At 26.0% G+C, this 21,559-nt stretch overlaps 1 protein-coding gene across 3 annotated transcripts in view; it reads right to left on the minus strand.

Annotated features, from left to right (window-relative positions):
* Positions 1 to 21,559, minus strand: part of LOC127283274 (uncharacterized) — a 128,394-nt gene that overhangs the window by 28,088 nt on the left and 78,747 nt on the right. For all 3 annotated transcript variants that reach the window (XM_051308011.1, XM_051308012.1, XM_051308010.1), the window contains 2 exons: positions 12,256 to 12,569; positions 9,427 to 9,606 (listed from right to left, as the gene is read on the minus strand). In XM_051308011.1, coding sequence (XP_051163968.1) covers positions 9,427 to 9,606; positions 12,256 to 12,569 — 494 coding nt within the window. The remainder of the gene's footprint in view (positions 1 to 9,426; positions 9,607 to 12,255; positions 12,570 to 21,559) is intronic.

The following is a 21,559-nucleotide window of genomic DNA, read 5'->3' on the forward strand; positions in this document are numbered from 1 at the left end:
TGGGGGATTTGACTCAACTCATAAAAAAAACCCTATTCACCCTCGTCGACGCTACCATTGCTACCAGCAGTGAGGAAAAAAATTTTGTGGCAAAACCAACTTCATCCCCTCCCCACAATTTTTTTTTTTTTTTTTTTTGATCCCTCTAAATGCGACGAAAAAGCCAAACGGGAAACGGTCTGTCGAGTATAACCTGCGAGGGGGGTAAAAAGAGGGAGAGAGAGAGAAAGAGGAAATAGTATCACTGAGGGAGTGGTTTTTGGTTATGCGAGGGCAAGAGACTCCGCAGGCTTTGGTCCGATTATGTTGCATTTGTGGGATAGGACCACCCTTGCGATTTCACCGTCGTTTCGATAAACTTGCGAAACTCGCCGAATCGATTGGGACGGGTGTTTCGAATATAGTATATATATATCCCACCATTTGTTTCAATGTAAAATTACAAAGTTTCTGGCAAATGCCCAGAAGAAGAAAAATTGCATTCTTGTTTTTTTTTATTCTCTCTACGAAAAAGGACTAAATTTTTTTTCTTAAATGCTAAATAAATGCGAAATTAAATTTTATTTTTGCTAAATAAAATTTAGTTTATACTAAATAGAAATTTATTTTAGCTAAAACAAAATTTTATTTGTGCTAAATAAAATTTAGTTTCTACAAAAGAGAAATTTATTTCTGCTAAACAAAATTTTTTTTTGCTAAATAAAAGTTAGTTTGTGCTAAATAGTAACTTATTTCTGCCAAGTAGAAATTTATTTTTGCTAAAAAAAAATTTATTTGTAGTAAATAGAAATTTATTTCTTCTAAACAAAATTTTATTTGTAATAAATAAAATTTAGTTTGTACTAAATATAAACTTCATTTGTGCTAAATAAAATTTTGTTTGTGCTAAATAGAATTCTACTTGTGTTAAATAAAATTTTATTTTTTTGATCTAAATAAAATTCTGTTTGTGCTTAATAGAATTCTATTCGTGTTTAATAAAATTTTATTTGTTGTGCTAAATAAAATTTAGTTTCTTACTCAATATAAACTTTATTTGTGCTAAATAAAATTCTGTTTTTGTGCTAAATAAACTGTAATTTGTACTAAATAAAAATTCTATATTTACTAAACAAAATTTTATTTGTTCTAAATAAAATTTTTTTTGTGCTAAATAAAATTTAGTTTGTGCTAAATAAATTGTAGTTTGTAATAAATAAAAATTCTATATTTACTAAACAAAATTTTATTTGTGCTAAATAAAATTTTTTTTGTGCTAAATAAAATTTAGTTTGTGCTAAATAAATTGTAGTTTGCACTAAATAAAAATTCTATATTTACTAAACAAAATTTTATTTGTGCTAAATAAAATTTTTTTTGTGCTAAATAAAATTTAGTTTGTGCTAAATAAATTGTAGTTTGTACTGAATAAAAATTCTATATTTACTAAACAAAATTTTATTTGTGCTAAATAAAATTTTTTTTGTGCTAAATAAAATTTTATTTGTTGTGCTTAATAAAATTTAGTTTGTGCTAAATAAATTGTAGTTTGTACTAAATAAAAATTCTATATTTACTAAACAAAATTTTATTTGTGCTAAATAAAATTTTTTTGTGCTATATAAAATTTAGTTTGTGCTAAATAAATTGTAGTTTGTACTGAATAAAAATTCTATATTTACTAAACAAAATTTTATTTGTGCTAAATAAAATTTAGTTTGTGCTAAATAGACTTCGATTTGTTGTGCTAAACAAAATTTAGTTTTCTGTTATTGTGCTAAATAAACTGTAGTTTGTACTAAATAAAAATTCTATTTGTACTAATTTCTTTGTTGCAAATAAAAAAAATAAAATTCAGTTTGTGCTAAATAAAATTTGGTTTGTACTAAATAAATTTTTATTTATATAATAAAACTTAAATTTTTGTAATAAACTTATATTCTTTTAAATACAATGGAAAAATTTTAATTAGTAAGAAATGTTTTTTTTCAAAATAAACTTTTAGAAAAAAAAATATATATATATATATATTGAAACAAGAACACTTCATTAACTATTAACTGTTATGAAAGTTGATTTACTTCTCCAGAGGGATATTTTTTTTTTTTATTTTTACTTGTTTGCTGAGTAAAATGCTTTCATCAAAATGAAGCTCGGCAAGAGTGCTATAGTCGTAAATCATAATTAATTAAACTCCATCTAATGTCTCTCAGCAATTTCTGGGTAGAAGTTTTCTCACCATGGCTACGATTTGGCGTTTTCGACCGTGCGCGCGCGAAAAGTATGATCAATGGTGATGGAATTTCGATATTTCAGAGGCGACACGCGGAGAGATAGAGAGATAAAGAACCCGCAACGTATACTTGAAATTAAAACTAATAATTTTTCCTCTTTATAATAATGAAGAAAAAATGATGCGAAAAGAAAAAAAATTTTTAAATATATGAAATATTTGCATTCTTTTTTGAATATAGAGACTGAAAATTAAAAAAATTAATCTAAAATAGAATTTATAGAAATAAAAATATATCATATGGATAAATATAAATTATATAACTTAGGAAAGTATACAGTGACGTCAAAAAAGGGAATCAAGTGGTAAAAAAGTTAAGAGGCCAAGTATTGAAAGTAATAAAAATTTTATATATTGAGGTCACGTGGGACATAAAATTCAGTTTTTTTAGAGAAATGAGTTGAGTCTGAATTTGAGAGATAATTTTTTTTTCTTCTAATAAACAACATTAATTTTTGCTACAAATATATTGGGCAATGGTAAGAAATTTTTCGAAAAACTATTTTTAACGTTAAATTAATAAATTAAAGATGAAGAAAAGTCGTAATCAATGTCAAAGTAATTTAGAAGACAAGGAATCTCTTTGACTGGTTCTAATGTTGTGTGAGATATAATTAATCTTGTTAGGGATCAGAGACATTCTTAGGATTTGTCTCTATAATAGCAGATGAAAATTAATATAGTTTATTTGTTTCTATTTGAAATATTTATTTATTGAAAATATACGGGCAAAGCCCATTCGAAATGAAATTAATTTTATTCGATTTTCTAGTTGAACATTGAATTACAGAATTTATAATTATAAAAAATTAAGAAAAATTTTTTCAAAAACATTTGCAAAAAAATTTCTATTTTCGTCAAAAATATTATTTTTAAGTAGACAAGAAAAATTTATTTTTAGTTTCATTCTTCTTTGGTGAAAAAAATTATAAAATTAATAAAATTATTAATTTATTTTAAAGTAATCTAATAAAAAATACATTGTACATCATACATTACATTTTATGTAATAATAATAATAAGAAAAACATACTTTTTTTATTAGAAATTATATATTTAAAATAATTTACATAGTATGATTTGAATCAGTGACTTTGAAAAGTCTTATATACTTATATATATATATATATATATATATATATATATATATATATATATATATATATATATGTATATATCTACTAAATACAAAATATGTATATATGAAAGAAAATAGAACATATTGAAAGGTCAACAAAAAAAAATGTACACAAGTAATACTTAAATTAATTCTGTGAAAAGATAACCCAAATTTTCAAAAATAATAATAGCATTTGTAAATACCCGAGGCGAAATTTAAGCCCTAATTTACAAGGAGTAAAGTAGGGTTAAACAGACCCTCTTTAGCTTCCTCAACTAGTCGCAAATTTCCCTTTCTTCCACGTTTGGATTTAAAGTAGGGTCTAAAAATTGATTAAAATATTGAAAATTTTGAAATTGCTCTAATTCTATTAATTTTTTGAAAACGCTTCAAAATATGTTAATTCCAGTTTTTAAAGGGTAATTAAAGAAATATTGTGTGAAGAAAAAATTCATTTTGCTTTAATCAAAATAATTAAAAGAGTTTTTTTTGCATTTTTTTTGTACTTTTTTAATCGAACTAGACCCTCTTTAGCTTCCTCAACCAGTCGCAAATTTACCTTTCTTCCACGTTTGGATTCAAAGGAGGGCCTACGGGAGTCTACAAGATCGTAAAGAGGGCCTATTTAGGTTCTAAGGGAAGCTAAAGAGGATTCAAATTTCGCCTCGGGTAAGATTAAATTTCTTTGAATTCTTCATCAAGTACAAATTTTATTATATATATTTATATAAATATTTGAGAAAAATTTTGCTCATTATAAAAAGTCTAGAAATATTTTAAATAAAAAACAAAGAAATTTTTAATTATAAATTAATATTTTTTAATAGTACCCGTGTGGAAAAAGCCACGATCTTGCCCTCAAGAGTTCGGGGCCCCCGGCGGGGGCCCATGAGGGCTGATCCATATGGCGAATCCATGAGGGGCACCGTAGGGGCCCCGCATGGATCGCCCTCATGATCGATTAGCAAAATTTTCTAAGTCCAAAAATCAAATATTTTTTTATCACCAAAAAATTAATGTTTATAATGATTCACAACAATGAAAAACGCGTTTTTAATTAAAATATATTTTCACTTTTTTTGAAAATAACACTCACACTTATGGCAAAATAGATGAGGGCCATCGTAGGGGGCCGCATGGATCGCCCTCATGATCGATTAGCAAAATTTTCTAAGTCCAAAATTCAAATATTTTTTTATCACCAAAAAATTAATGTTTATAATGATTCAGAACCACGAAAAACGCGTTTTTAATAAAAATATATTTACACTTTTTTGAAAATAACACTCACACTTATGGCAAAATAGATGAGGGCCACCGTAGGGGCCCGCATGGATCGCCCTCATGATCGATTAGCAAAATTTTCTAAGTCCAAAAATCAAATATTTTTTTATCAACAAAAAATGAATGTTTCCAATGATTCAAAACAACGAAAAACGCGTTTTTAATAAAAATATATTTACACTTTTTTGAAAATTCGCCTGAGATGATTCATGATAATAATCATAAAGCATATAATTAATTATATTTTATAAATTGCATTTGATTGGAAAATATAATTTAATATCTTAACTTTAACTAAATGATGTTAAGCACTTTTCTTTGTTAGGTATTTTTCAAGTTTAAATAGCATCAAGAAGTTAGCATTCGTTTTGAAGTAGCGTGCGTAGCGTAGTTGGTAAAGCGTTAGACTCATAGTCCGTAGGTCGTAGGTTCGATTCCCCCCATGCGTTAGATTTATTTATTTCTCAGGTTTGCGTTTAATCATTAATTCTATGTATGAATTAATTGAAAAATGAAAATATCCGTTAATAGTATGCATAAATTAAATATTTTTTAATTTTTTAATTAATTAATTTATTATTACTTTTAATTATATCCGACAGTTAATTAATTAGAACGTTAATTAATAAATTCAATTTGAGTAAGAATTTAATTTAAAATTGAATAATTATTAAATAAATATGTTATTTATTCATAACTTAAGCTTATTTATTATTAATTAACTTTTATTATTAATATTATTGATTAAAAAACATTATGGCAAACTTGAGGGCAAGATGAGGGCAAACGTGAGGGCCCATAAGGGCGCCCGTAGGGGCACCCTCATGGATCGCCCATGCGGGCGCCCTCATCGATGAGCATGTCGTTTCCATGAGGGGCCCCTATGGATCATCCATATGCGCCCCTCATGGCATGAGGGCGATCCATAAGGGCCCCCGCTGGGGGCCCACATCACTTTTCCACACGGGTAGTAATTAAAAATTTAAAAAAGGGTAATAATTTATCAAATAAAGAAAAATATATTACATAAATCCTTTTTTGAAAAACTAACTTGATAATTCATTTTATTTACTACTACGTTTCTTAAGTTTAAATTTATTTTAATTATTAAAAGTGTTTGGGAATTTCTTTAAAACTGTTTTTCCTATAAATTTGATATTAATGAATAATAAACAAGAATTTTGATTTTATTATTATAATAATAGGAATAATTTTGTTCCAATAATTTTTGGTTTTTCAGATCTAAATTGTAAAAAATTTTTAAAATAAATACGTACTATAAAAATATTCTTGGGCACTATTTGTAAATTTGATCACATCAAAGAAAGAATATTTGAGGATGCAAAACTCATTTCAGGAATGAGAATCGAAGTTAGTCTTATGGCACTGAATTTTCTCTATCATGATACAAACAAATATTTACTCAATTTGTGGAGTCAAAAAGGACCAAATTATTTGCAACTTTTTATAGCATTAAAGCAAAAAATTAATAAAACAGTGATTAGAGATGAGAAATTTTATGAATGTTTCTTCCTCCATTAATGTCTTCTTTCCAAATAGTATGGCAATTGTCGTCACAGCGCAAATATCTATTTGGAGTCTTTGATTTAAAGAGTCGAAAACAACAATTGATGCACAGTGCAGTGGTGTGAAATTCGTTGACTGTTACAATTTTTAATCGTCGGCTGCCAAGTTGTTTTGCTCGATTATCAAATGTTTGCTTTAATTGATTCATTGGAGTTCCAGCATATCCTAGTGTAAAATTTGGCATTTTAGCATTGCCAAATGCAACAAAACATGGTTTTTCCAATGTATCTCCAATAAAAAAATTTACCAGCTTTTCACACTCTCGTTGATGTGACATGTATTTGTCCATTTTTAATCTAATTAAAGCTTTCTTTTCGTGAAGTTCTTGAAATTTCGTGAATAAATGAATTTTGTAATTCACTATTCGTTTGAAATCACGAGGATTTTTATTAGAGAAATTTTCCATGTTTGGATTTTTGATGACATATTCTTTAAAATATTTCTGTAAATCTAAGCCAAATTTTTTCTTTTTTTCCTTTCGCAGATATACACTTATCTGCCAACGAAACCTGCTACTTTTGAGGTGTATTGGTTTGTCTTTAGATTTATTTTCTGAAGAAGGATTTGGATTTCCAAATCTTCTAACACCGCCCAACATTATTTTTTTACCGGGGTCAAATCCGTAAAAAACTTTGTATTTTTCTTCTTTATCTTCTGTAATGGATTCTTTTCTAAATTTGGGAACATCGAATAATACAGAAACGTCGACTCCATTAGTAGATATTGCCTCGGAAAATGCACCCTTCTTTCCTCGTTCGGTTTTTGAAAAATCAAATAAATAATGCCAACGATCAATTTTTTCTTGTAAACTCAAGAAACGTTTTACTTTAGTACTTTTCTCACGTTGAGCTTCTTAAATTTTTATTTGTTTTTGTTTAGACGATAATGAAGAGTCGCTTTTAATTTGAATTTCTTTTTTTTAATTTCTTATTTTCTGCTCCCAGCTTGAGGTCCTGCAGTCCTGACTTCGAATAAAGCACATGAGCTACACCAAGTTGAGCTTGTGGTATAACGACAAAATTGTGAATATTTTTATCGTGGAAGAATTGTTGAACGCGAATCATTAATGGAATAAATGTATGCCACTCAGCAATTCGTTCATCGTCTTCTCCATCATTAACGTTCCTTTTTAAATTTCGAAAATCCAATTTTTCATTTTTGATCAAAAAATTTTTAAAATCTTTAATATTGCATTTATTTGTATCTAATAATAATTCTAATTGCGCAATTGCTTTATTTTTTAATTCAAGTTTTGAATTTCTTAAGAAATCTTCCGTCTTTACTTTATTTTCATTTTCTAATTCTTCTTCTTCCTGTCGTCGGTTTCTTCTTCTTCGTCTTCTTTTTCGAGTTTTTTTTCTTGTAGCACAACTTTAGAAGATGAGAATTGTCTCTTGATCGACTTTCAATTCTTTCTTAAATTTGAGCTTTTAAGATTTCTTTTTTATTTCTCTCAATATTATGATGTTGCCCTTCTTCTATTAGTAGTTTTTTTTGACGACGTTTAGCTCTAAATTTTTTTCGGTTCTTTCGCTTAGCTCTATTTTGAATTCTTTTTTTATTTTTTTTTATATGTGACATCAAATTATCATTATCATTATAATCTTGATTAAATTGTTTTTTGTTGGTCGATGATACTGCTTCATTTTTATAACTTGAATCATTATTTTCATTTGACAGTAAATATTTAAGTAATCTAATCATTCTACTTTCAAAGTGAGTTAAAAAATTTAATTTAAATTCTTTGTCCATTTTGCGAGCTTCTTCTTGAATGATAGATGTTTGATTTTCACAGTCATAAAGTGGAATATTGCCTCTTGTTAATTTATACTCATCAATCAGTTCATAAAATTTCTCATCTCTAATCACTGTTTTATTAATTTTTAATTAATGAATTATTAAGTTAGTTTTTCAAAAAAGGATTTATGTAATATATTTTTCTTTATTTGATAAATTATAACCTTTTTTAAAAATGTTTAATTACTGCTATTAAAAAATATTAATTTATAATTAAAAATTTCTTTGTTTTTTATTTAAAATATTTCTAGACTTTTTATAATGAGCAAAATTTTTCTCAAATATTTATATAAATATATAATAAAATTTGTATTTGATAAAGAATTTAAAGAAATTTAATCTTATTTACAAATGGTATTATTAGTTTTGAAAATTTGAGTTATCTTTTCACAGAATTAATTTAAGTATTACATGTGTACATTTTTTTTGTTGACCTTTCAATATGTTCTATTTTCTTTCATATATACATACTTTGTATTTGGTATATATATATATATATATAAGACTTTTCAAAGTCACTGATTCAAATCATACTATGTAAATTATTTTAAATATATAATTTCTAATAAAAAAAGTATGTTTTTCTTATTATTATTATTATGCAAAATACTTTGCACTAAATAATGGGAAATTTAATTTTTACGAAATTTAATTAAATATTTTTTGCTTCCTCGTGGAGGAAGCTTTGTAGTCCTTTCGTTTATAAAACTTTTCAAAGTGGCGGAAACAAATTTTTTTCTTTATAGAAACATGTTATATGAGATCCTGATCAATTGTCCGGATGTATGTATGTGTGTGTGTATGTGTGTGTGTGTGTGTGGATCCCTTTTTTGTTTAGAAGATAACTTTAACAGGTTTTAATGGATTTAGATAAAATTTGGTAGGCTCATTTATCATATTAATATCTCAAATCTGACCAAAGGATTTTGAAAAATATCCCAAAAAAAAAATTTTATCGCCTTTTTTCCAAAAATTTTTTTTTAATCGAAAAAATTTTTAAATAGAAAAATTTAAGGTTATATATAATAAAATCGTATTCCTTACGTCAAGACGAATCGATCGATATATATAAAGTATTCATTTGAGGTAAATTTGAAGAATTAATGAAAGTTAAAAAATCAAAAATCAAAAATTCTGAATTTACAACTTTTTCCTTTGTAATCATAAAAAATACTATTATTTAGTTTTTTCCATTTTATTTTTTTTTATATTTATTTATATTTAATTTTAGGATAAGTTTAATTATTTTTTAACGAAACTCAATTTAGTAAATAGCCCCATTAAATTGAAAAAAAGAGAGAAGAATTTAGTGGAGATTCGTGTAAATAAATATAAACTTGATGGATGGTTTTAAGAGGTAGCTTACCTTAGTGAATGTAAGTGTTGCGATTGGAGGCAGACGTGGTAAATTCGGATAGAAAAAACTTCCTGCAGGATGTGCAGGATATCTCGACGTGATCCTATAGGCAATCCCTTGGGGTTGTGTTGGCCAATTGGCAGCCGTGAAAGTAAAGCCGTTGTCAGTTCCGCCATCCAATGGGTCAAGCTATAAAAAAAATACGCAACCTTTTAAAAAATATTCCCAAAAAATTAAAATTATAATAGTAAAGACAAAAAAATTTTTTCCTTTTTCTTATAAAGTTTTCATATAATGAAATTTTTAAGTTTTGAATTCTCTGCATAAATATTTGAGATTCATTTAATTTAGATAAAAAAAAATTTTCTTTTTTAAGATGCAATTAAAAATCTCTCATTGATAAGCCATTTACAGATTTATTATCAAATTTCTTTTCAAGCGAACTCCTTAAGTTTTAAATCGAGTATATAAAGTTCTGTGAAGAGATCACAAGTTTTCCTCGCGTTTATTGAAACCCGAGCGAAAGTTGAAAAGTAATTTTCTTTAGCAGTGAAACATCGCTGACTTACAAAAAAATAAGAGGAAAAAAAAACATTTCAACATTTCCTCTGCAAGTGATTTTTTAATAAAAAAAAAATAGAAGAAAGAAAATAAAAAACGCTGTTTTCAAACTCTGCTTTTCTTAAAAAATAAGTAACATTTTCCAGTTATTGATATTTTCTAATAAACTATTTTCAAAAGAAAACGGAGAAACGATATATTATTATTATTTATTATAAATTAATGAATTATTATTATTATTATTATTTGCATCATTGTCTTGTATTAGTTATACGAAACTTGTGAAATTGGTTTAAGTTTTTTTTCAAAGAAAGTGTAAGCAGTTAAGTAGATACGGAACTGTTGGTTCAACACTGAAGAACATGTCCAACTCTAATCGTCCGAACTTTGAGAATAAACTTGGAAATTAGTTTACACTAAGAAATTCCAAATTCAATTCAAATCAGTTTACATTATCCCCATTATTAATTACAAGTACTTAATATTCCATTTTATATGTAAAATATTGTAAAAAGTTTCTTTTATTTTTAAATAAAATTATTAAAATATATTTTGTTATTGATATTTTTCTAAAAAATTAAATGAATTTATTGTACCAGGAAAGAGTGTAAAAAAATGTAAATATACAAAAAAATAAAAAAAAATTATTTTTTTAAACAAATATTTAACGCCTCGGAGGTGAAAATAAAGTTTAAAACTTTAAAATATTTGCAACAAAAAAATGTTTAAAAACCGAAAAATTTTTTATTCAAACAAAATATTGAAAAAACAAAGCTTAAAAATTAAAAAAGGAAACGAATTTTTTGTTCTCTGTGTTATAACTCGAATGAACATTAAATAAATAAAAAAAAATAAATAAACGTAACTAAAAATAGTAAATAAAAAAAGAAAAAAAAATTGTAACGTTTGGATAGTAAATAAAGAGAAACAAGTTTCCAATATCCTGTTAATTACTAGCGCCTGTGAGCGAAGCTCAACACCTGACTTGAGTTTTGATATCTTTAGAGATTTCTTTTTCCGGAAGTATATATAGTTCGTAAAAGACGAGTGAAAGAAAAGCACAGAGAAAAAATTTCTCTCTCTCTCTCTCTCTCTTTCTTTCAATATATATAAAAATTTCTAAAGTGATCAAATTAAAAATAAAAATTTTTTATATTGGATTCCATTCAAATTTTTGTGGTTATTCGAATTTCTAAATGACAAAAAATTCAAATTCATCGAATTATAATTTGTTCGAATTTTTATTTTTGCAATTTTTTTAATTGATACAATTTTTAAGATGCCAAATTTTTATTTGTCCGAAATTACAAATGGCCGAACAAACCAATCGACAGAAAGATTTCGGCGCAAATTTTTAAAGTTATTCACCAATCACGATTTTTTTTTTTGATAATTTCAAATTGAGCAATTTCCAAAAATTGGGCCGAATTTTTTCTGTCGATTGGTTTGTTCGGTCATTTGTAATTTTGGACAAATGAAAATTCGGCGTCTTACAGATTCGTACAAATAAAAATTCGGCGTCTTAAAAATTCGTACAAATTAAAATGCGGACAAATTAAATTCGGCGTCTTAAAAATTCGAACAAATTAAAATTCGTAATAATTAAAATTTGGCATCTTAAAAATTTGGACAAATTAAAATTCGTAAAAATTAAAATTTGGTATCATAAAAATTCGGTGTCTTAAAAATTCGTACAAATTAAAATTCGGCGTCTTACAGATTCGTACAATTAAAAATGCGGACAAATTAAATTCGGCGTCTTAAAAATTCGTACAAATTAAAATTCGGCTTCTTACAAATTCATACAAATAAAAATGCGGACAAATTAAATTCGGCGTCTTAAAAATTCGGACAAATTAAAATTCGTAAAAATTAACATTCGGATAAATTATAAAATTCGGTGTCTTACAGATTCGTACAAATAAAAATTCGGACAAATTAAAATCCGGCTTCTTAAAAATTCGTACCAATAAAAATTACGACAAATTAAAATCCGGCTTCTTAAAAATTCGTACAAATTAAAATTCGTAAAAATTAACATTCGGATAAATTATAAAATTCGGCGTCTTACAGATTCGTACAAATAAAAATTCGGACAAATTAAAATTCGGCGAATTGAATTTTCTGTCAATTAAAAATTCGCACAAATAAAACTACCTATTTTTATATTTTTCATAAAGAATTTGAAAATAAAATTTACAAAAAAAATTTTTCAATGAAAATTTAATGTAGAATGCCCCATATACAAAAAAAAGAGTGAAAGAGAGAGAGACTCACCTCGACAGTAACTGTATCCACCCAGTTGCCTTCGACGCATAGTTGGAAGGAATCGACCCCAATGAACCAATCAGGACTTGGATTGATACGAGCCACTACGCTGATGAGAGAATGATTGCCATCAAGAAATGCCCTCGCAATACTTGTACCTTCACCCTGAGGCACTGAAGGGCCAATGAACGATTGTAAGATGTTTGGAAATTCACCCCCAGTATCAAGACCATCCGTCCTTCCTGTCTCAACGTATTGCCTCACACCAGACGAAAGTCTCTCACCCAGATGGTAAAGGGTGTAGGTGGCGTCGTGAGTTCGACCTGCAAAAGTTGTAATTAATTGGATGAAATCTAATTACCTTCCATCTTAAAATCCGGCAAATTTCAACCGAAAAGCTGTAATCCGATAATTTTCAGAGAGATGAATAATTTTCTCTGATTTCATTTTCCTTCATCAAAAAGCGGATTATATATATATATATATATATATATATATATACATATACGAATGGAAATTTTAATAAATAATATTTTTTTTTGTCTGAACAAAAATTGACTTGTACCTACTAATTTTAAAATAATTTTGTCTGACTAAAAGTTACTTTAACTACTGTAATTAAAATTATACAATACATAATACAAGCGTCCAACTAAAATTTACTTGTACTACTAATTTTTTTTAAAAAAGTGACTCACTAAAAATTACTTTGACTACTGAAATGAAAATAAAACACAACTTAATACAAGTGTCTGACTAAAATTAACTATAACTACTAAAAATTAAAATAATATAATACTTAATACGAGTGTCTGACCAAAAATGACTTGTACTACTAATTTTAAAATAATGTTGTCTGACTAAAAGTTCCTTTACTACTGAAATTATAATAATACAATACATAATAAAATCGTCTGACTAAAATTCACTTGTACTACTAAATCTTAGAAAAAACTGTGTGATTGAAAATTACTTTTACTACTGAAATTAAAATAAAACAAAAATTAATACGAGTGTCTGACCAAAACTGATTTGTACTACTAGAATTAATTATAACAGGAAATAAAAAGTTTGTTTCATTAAAAATGACATGTACTACTAACTTTAAAATAATACTGTCTGATTGAAATTTACTTTTACTACTGAAATTAGAATTTAATAATAATTTACAAGTTTGTCTGACTAAAACTAAGTATTACTACTGAAATAAATATTGAAAAAAAAATTTTTTTTGACTAAAACTGACTTGTAGTATTAAAAATAATTCTGTCTAGCTAAAACTATAATTTTTACTACTTAAAGTAAAATAAGAAAAATTCATAACACTGTATGTCTGACTATAACTCACTCTTACTACTGGTATAAAAAAAAATTTCGAAAATACTATTTGATTAAAATTCTCCTTTTAAAATAAAAATATTGATATTATTTTTCTGACTGAAACCATCTTTTACAACTGCCATGCAAAAATGTTAAATATTTAAAGCATTTTGTCTGACATAAATATTCTTTGACTACTGAAATTCAAGTTATACATGAATTTGAAACATTTTGCCTTGCTTCTAAACCACAATATATTAGAAATTTTTTTATTCTGTTATTTACATCCTGAGAAGTGATATATTTGTCTCAGAGCCAAGTAAATATTTGTCTCAAATAAATTTTATGTAAATTAAATAAATTTTATTTGCATCAAATAAAAACTGTATTTACTCTGAATTAAATTTTAATTCGCTTCAAATAAATGCAAATAAAATATTTGCACTGCGTGAAAATGTAAATTAAAAAAAAATAATTTAATAATTTTATCAAAAAAAATACATGAAACAGAAAAAAAATTTAAATTAAATTCCACACACTTAAAAACAAATTATCCGCATAAAAACTGTCCCTTTAATTATCGTTACACAGTTTTCTTGGTTTAATTATACTTTGAAAAAAGAGAAAGAAAAAAAAATACAAAATAAAAGACAATGGCGTTCATTTGTATTTTCTAAATCAAAGAGATTATTCTCAATTGTTTCTGTAAAAAAAAAAAAAAATATATATATATATATTTTTTTTACAGAAGACTCAAAAACAATTGCGATTCAGAGACGACAAAGTATAGTAGGAAAAAGGGGGTAGAAAAATAAAGAAGAATAAAAAAAATGAAAAGAATGGAGATGGGATCGTTCGCTTAATGGCGTGATCGTTACAGTCTTTTTTCTTTCTCCCCTCACACCCCCTTTTTTTGTAACCCATCTCCGACCCTTGAAAAGGGAATGTGGATAATTTAGATAGAGAAAATAGTCAATAAATGGAGAAAATAAATTTATGATCAATTAATGCACTTTTAAAATAATATTTTGAAAAAATAAAATATTATCAACGCATCGTTGTTGAAAAATGAAAAACTCCTTGAGATGATATCTCCAGTATTTTGGTCTCAAAGGGTTTTTCTTTTCTTTCATCGCGCATGCATCTTCATCTTTATAACATATAATAGTCCCACCAGAATGTCGTTGTGTCTTAATTTCCCTCGTGGTGTTTTAAAATTATAATTTTTATTCAAAAAAAAAAAAAAAAATTTTGTTATATAAATGTTAATTTTCCGTTCTATTTATATTTATATAAATTATTTATTTATATCTATTTATTATATAATTATATAATATATATATAAACTAATTCGGTTTTTGTACTTTATTTGACTTTCATTGCGTAATACTCTCTTTTTTTATTTTATAAAGTCAATAATATTATTTCACGCATTTTGCAGAAGTATCAAATGATTTCTGACCAATTCAATATATATACATATATTCAAACAGAATAGCAAATTTCATTTCGAGAGATATGTGAGTACCTACATTAAGCTTTTAGAGTTTAAATATAAAATCGTTATCGAGATATCAAAACCGGATTGTGCAGGAGAATTCAATTCTATTATAGACGGCAAATATATTTTTTTTATTTATTAAAAAGGAGATGTATACTGTTAGTTAAAAAAAAAACAATTCAGAGAATTTTTCAAATAATATATAGAATCGTTATGAATTTAATTCTTTTTGTTTGCTCTTTATCAGAAAAAAAACATCATTAAAAAAATAATTGGCAATTTTTTATATGCTCTTAAATTTTTTATATATATTTAAAAATTTAAATATGTTCTTCTTTTAACAATAAAATATACAAAAATAATAAAATAATATTCCTTTTTTCAATATGAATAATTAAATAAATATATGTTTAAGAAAAAAATTATTTGATTCAAATGTTTGTTATTTGACTAAATTATAAAAATAAAATAAATATTTCCCTGAAATATTTTTTGAAAACGAAAATATAAAAATTACCGCCTTAGAAATCTACCTTACCGACTGATGGTAAACATATTTTTGAAAAATAAAAAATATGAAAAATTACCGACATAGAAATCTACCTTACCGACTGATAGTAAAAAACTCTAGAATTCTTTCCAAAAAAAAAACTTTACCGTCAGTAGGTAAGGTAGATTTCTATGTCGGTAATTTTAATATTTATTTAAAAAATCTGTTTTACTATCAGTCCGTAAGGTAGATTTCTGAGGCGGTAATTTTTATATTTTCGTTTTCAAAAAAAAGCTGTTTTACCATTATTCGGTAAGGTAGATTTCTAGGGCGGTAATTTTTTTATATTTTTATTTTTCAAAAAATTTTTTTGAGTGTGGTATAACTTTTTCCATTAATAGCAAATTTTAATGTAATGATACAAACAACTGACGTAATCACAATATAAATGAAATAAGAAGATATGTGTGTTAATTGATGATAATCACAATCCACTCGCGACGTCAGTGGCGACCCTAATCTGTTTTGCCATGTCTTTCTTTTTTTTTTTGTCTGAAAATTGAGAAAAAGAGCTCTAATTTGTTACGAGTGCTATGGGACATTTCATAGCACTTATACGAGGTCTACATCCATTTTACTGGTATATGATCAAAGACGAAGGAAAGAGGAGGTCGAAAGATCTTTCCAAGAGCGCGCACTATGCTGTATAGAGACGCAGTATTAATTAATCTAATTAACGAGCAAGCTCCTAAGAAACTTGAAAGAGAAATGATTTTTCAAACTTTCAAGCTTAAGTAAATGATAGACACACCATATTTCAATGTATATATATATATATGTATATATATATATATATATACTGAAAAAAAAATATTTTTCCACGGTAATTTTCCGTTAACAAATATTTTATTTAAAAATAGTATAAAAAAAATTATAATTACATCCAGACAAATGATATTATATTTGTCATAGAGGTAAATAAATTTTATTTAGTTGAAATAAATATTTATTTATGCGATAATAGTCAAAGTAATCAATATTATTTTGATTGAAGTAAAAAAAATTTTTTTTTTTTTTGCAGTCTTCGCAAAAAAGAAAATTATGCGAAAATAGAGAAATTTGAAGAAAAATATCAAGATGCGTAGATATATATAAAGTGTGTAGAGATGATGGAAAGTGAAGAAAACTAACAAACAGAGATGGAGTTATGATGGATTTTGCAAGGAATTGTAAATTGTTCGTAGTTCTCGAGTTTCTTGTATAATGCATAAGAATATATATATATATATATATATATATATATATATATAAAAGTATATACTTTAAGGATTATCACCCGAAAGAGAGTTTTCGGAGAGCGACAGAGTAACATACTTTCTCTTCACAATTTTCCAGACAGTGTCAGAGTCACGTCTCTCCCTTTTTGTCTGTCCTAACTTTCCACCTCTTCATCTTCGTCGAAGCTGGCGTTTCAAACAACTTCTCTTTCTCTCTACTATGTATTTGTCTTACAAATTTTCCTCCCAAAAATTATTAATCATTCGATCATCAATTTATAATGAATAATTAGATTCTGCTTTTAATCTTATTTTTTTTTTAATCTTTTACTTTGAAAATTTTTTTTATTTTTTTTTAATTCAAGAATAAATTATATGAAAAAAAATAAATTTCTTTTTTTATGTAAAAAGATTTATATTTAGAATAGAAATTATTAATAATATTGCAAAAAAAAAAGGAATATTCTAATTATAAATTAAATTTTTTTTCTGATAAAAAAAAACTAATTTCAAAGACCAATTTAAAACATGATCTGCAATAATTTTTCCTCCCTACCAAAGTAACTCTATTCGTCTTTTTAACGCGTCTGGCTCTCTCAGACTTCTCCACCCTCTTCTTGTCGACTAAATTCAAGTCCTGACGCTCGAATTACCCGCTGGCACCGGTGCCAAATTATGGAATAATAAGGCCATACGAATCTACTTCCGTATATATGAAAATGACAAAATGAGTATATATATATGAGAAATAGGAAAAAATTCTCAAAGATTTGAGATGTGACTAATAAATGAAGTGACGACAGTGAACTAATTATATGGATGAAAATGAGAATTGAAGAGAGAGAGGAGGTGAAGAGAGGTTACCGAGTGGATTAGAGAAAGTCAAGCAGAAGGATCCAACAGCACCCAACGAAGATGGTAGTGATCCAACTTGATACAACTTTGCCAACAAGTTGGTCTTAACTTTCTGCAACCGCGAACCGCCTGTGTCGCACGCAAATCCTCACTTCTATATATCCCACGGTCCTAGAATATTATGTCACGTGCCTCAGAAGTATGAGGAAGCAAACGTGTTTCCTACAAGTGGATAACCCAATTCTATCATGTTTGAATGTTGCCTAATGCCTATATATTTCTCTTCATACATATATATAAATAACGAAGTATACCTTTCAATCAAAAACTTATACCCTTTTTTACATTGATAAGTTATCAAATGAAAAATAATAATATCAAAAATATATTTATCAAATAAATATTTCTGCCTGAACAAAATAATATTTATTTATGATTAAAAAAATTAACAAGATGATAAAAATTTTTTGAAAAATAAAAAAAATTACCGACCTAGAAATCTACCTTACCGACTGACGGTAAATCAGTTTACTTTTTAGAAAATAAAAGATAATTTAGAAGAAATTTTCCCAAAAAAAAAAATTATCGTCAGTCGGCAAGGTAGATTTCTATGTCGGTAATTTTTTGATATTTTCATTTTTCCAAAAGAAAAATTGTTTTACCATCAGTCGGTAAGGTAGATTTCTAGGTCGGTAATTTTAATTTTTCAACTGTTGCCATGGCAACTGTACGAGTGTACGACGGACAGACGGACGCCAAAGAGGAACTTTATGGCATTAGGGCCTGGGCCACGAAACCCTAATAATACAAAAATCAATTTTTTGCTCCCCCCTGTTTAAAATCTAATTATCAACTAATTCTAATTTAAAAACTCTAATTCTTATTTCTTTGAAATGCAGCTGAATTTTGGTATTTACTTTAAAGTCAATGAAAATAATATTTTTTCTTAATAAAAAATTATAAAATGTTAAAAATAAATTTTTTTTTTAAATTTTTTTTTAATACTATATAGATATTTACATTTTCATATATGAAATACTTATTTTGAAATATTAATGCAGAGGCAAAAAGCGTTAAACATTTACGAACTTATTTATGACTTTATGTTTTATACATGCATGCTCAAGCACGTGCGCATAAAAAGAATCATAAAAAATATCAACCACAAAAATATCAGCACATTCGAATAACCACCAGCTGTAAGTATTTTGAATTATGAGATTGGATAACAAGAAATTTATTTTCATGCATTTATATTAAAAAAAAGGAAAAATTCGAATTCCATAGTTTGTTTAGAAAAAATTTGTAAAAAATTAAAAAAATTTATATATTTCATATTGTAATTCAATTTTTCTAAAGCTCGTAACTCTCTTTCTCTCTCTCTCTCTACGAATTTTATGACTTATCTTACCTTAGCTATTTTATGACAATTTCCTATTTCTCTTTTATGGACAATGAAAACGCAAACTCAACAAGAGTTCCAAGATTAAATTGGTATTCACTGTAGGCAGCTCTTTTTCTTTTATAAAAATGCTCTTTTAATGTTGTGATCATTCGTGCAATAATTTATTTTCCTATATTAAATATAGAAAAAGGAAAAAAAATTTATATTTTTGTTATTCAAATATTTTTTTTTATATTTTGAATTGTGAAGCAAAAGTAATAAAATTTCCAAGAAATAAATTGTCATACATTAATTTTTTTTTGTCACAAAATAAGGAGTATTTTAATAAAAAAAAAAGCTGAGTTGTACAAAATTTATACTGATGAGATTAAATTCAATGAAATAAAGATGAGTTAAGAGCACACGTTTAAATATGAGAGATATAATGAATAATTACAATTATCTTAAAAAGTTAATATCCATTACATTTCAAAGGAGCATATTTTTAATAGAGAGGTAGAGAGAGAGAGAGAGAGAGAGAGAGAGAGAGAGAGAGAGAGATCGAATTTAAGCTAAAATATTAAGTAATCGTTTATAAAATTTAGCAAAAATTTATTTAAAGCCCTGACGAAAAACTAATACAGCTCTTTTTGAATTATATTTTTAATTCTATTTTTAAATTATTAATTATTAATTGAACGAAGAAAATCAATTAATTCACCTTTATCGTTAATTAATTTTGATACAATAGAGTTAAAATTGCATACATTAAGTTTCGGATTAAAGATTAAACTATCATAAATTATAACAGCTGTCGTTAATTGTCTTAATTTTAAAATTAATTTACAAGTTTAATTTAAAGTTCTTACCCAACTATTTTTCTTTAACTATTATTTCCTATTCAAAATTTAAAACAAACTTTTTTTTATTTATTATTTAAACATTTATGGTAAGTTTAAAAAAAAAAATTAATTCTATAGGAATTTAATATAAAATATAAAAAAATTATAATTAATTACGCAGTGAATGAAAAATTATTTGATTCAAATAATCCGTTCCTTAACTATTATCAAATAAATATTTCTCTGAACCAAATAATTTTTATATATGTTGCAATTTAATTTTATTTGTTATAAAGAAATTATTGGAACAAATAAAGTTTATTTAATTAAAATAATTGTTTGGATCAAGTAAACATTTATTTATAATAGATAAGTAATCAATTATTTGAATCAAATAAATTTTTTCCATAGTAATTTAATTACAAATATATAATTTATATTTAATATATATATATATATATATACAAATATTTTATTTTTTATATAATTTTAAAAAAAAATTTAATTTAAGTGAAATTATTTTGTTAATCCATCGAAATAATTTAATTCTATAATTGAGATAACGAAAATTACCTAAACGCGAAAGTTTTAATGAAAAGACAATAAAATCAGTCAACAGGAAACAGAGTACATCGGCTTTAAGATGTAATTCAAGACCGTTATCAAATCTAATTCTCTTGCGCGCAGTATTCGTGATCATCTCATTCCGGAAATGCAGTTTCTGGATGAGAGATTCGGCAGTATCGTTAGGAGTGAGAGAGAGAGAGGGTCGAAATGTTCGTGTGGGCCAGGCCTAATGCGGGCCATTTAAACGTCATGGATTGTGCCATAATGCGTTTGCATACAGCAGTTCGTTAGGGGGTCGTTTGTTTGCTTGCTTGCGCCACTCTACGCCATTTCAAAACCATTTCGCCCTTTCGACCCCAAAAGCATCACACCCCCCCCCCTTTTCCCCTCCTCTCGAAACCCTATACATAGAGTGAGAGAGAGAGTAATTTAGGGCACGATCTCATCATTTGGATGAAACGAAATCAAGAGTGTGCGAGGGTTGAATATACAGTTCAAACTAATTTCATTCATAATTTATGCGGTTTCAACGGCAAATTAATTATCCCCCTATACCAAATAAATTCAACGGCAAATGCCAATTATTATCTCCATATATATGATTCAATGTTTCCCTTTATATTAAATTTTATTCCCCTATGTACTACACTCGGGTAAAAAATTTGACGAAACAAAAAAATTATTTTATAAAATAATTAAATAAAAATTTCATTTTATTAAATAAAGGTTGGATTACGAGCAAAACAAAAAAAGGTATTCTCGTTTTATTTTCATCTATAATATGCAAAAATAATAATTATTATAAATTAAAAGAATATTTAATTTAAATAAACAATTTTTTTTATAAAAAAAATTAAATTTTACGAAAAATTCACTTAATTTTTACATTAATTAATTAAATTCTGAAATTCTCATATGACTTGATATACATATATATATATATATATATATATATATATATATATATATATATGTAGAATTATATCATTTCCAATTATTTTATAACATAATTCTACTGTATCAACAATATAAATACCAAAATACTATAAATTCCAATCAAATTTGTACAAATTTGCT

Source organism: Leptopilina boulardi, unplaced genomic scaffold (assembly GCF_019393585.1).
Source record: "Leptopilina boulardi isolate dan_hultmark-lab unplaced genomic scaffold, ZJU_Lbou_2.1 LbouV2_31, whole genome shotgun sequence".
Classification (NCBI taxonomy): Eukaryota; Metazoa; Arthropoda; class Insecta; order Hymenoptera; family Figitidae; genus Leptopilina; species Leptopilina boulardi.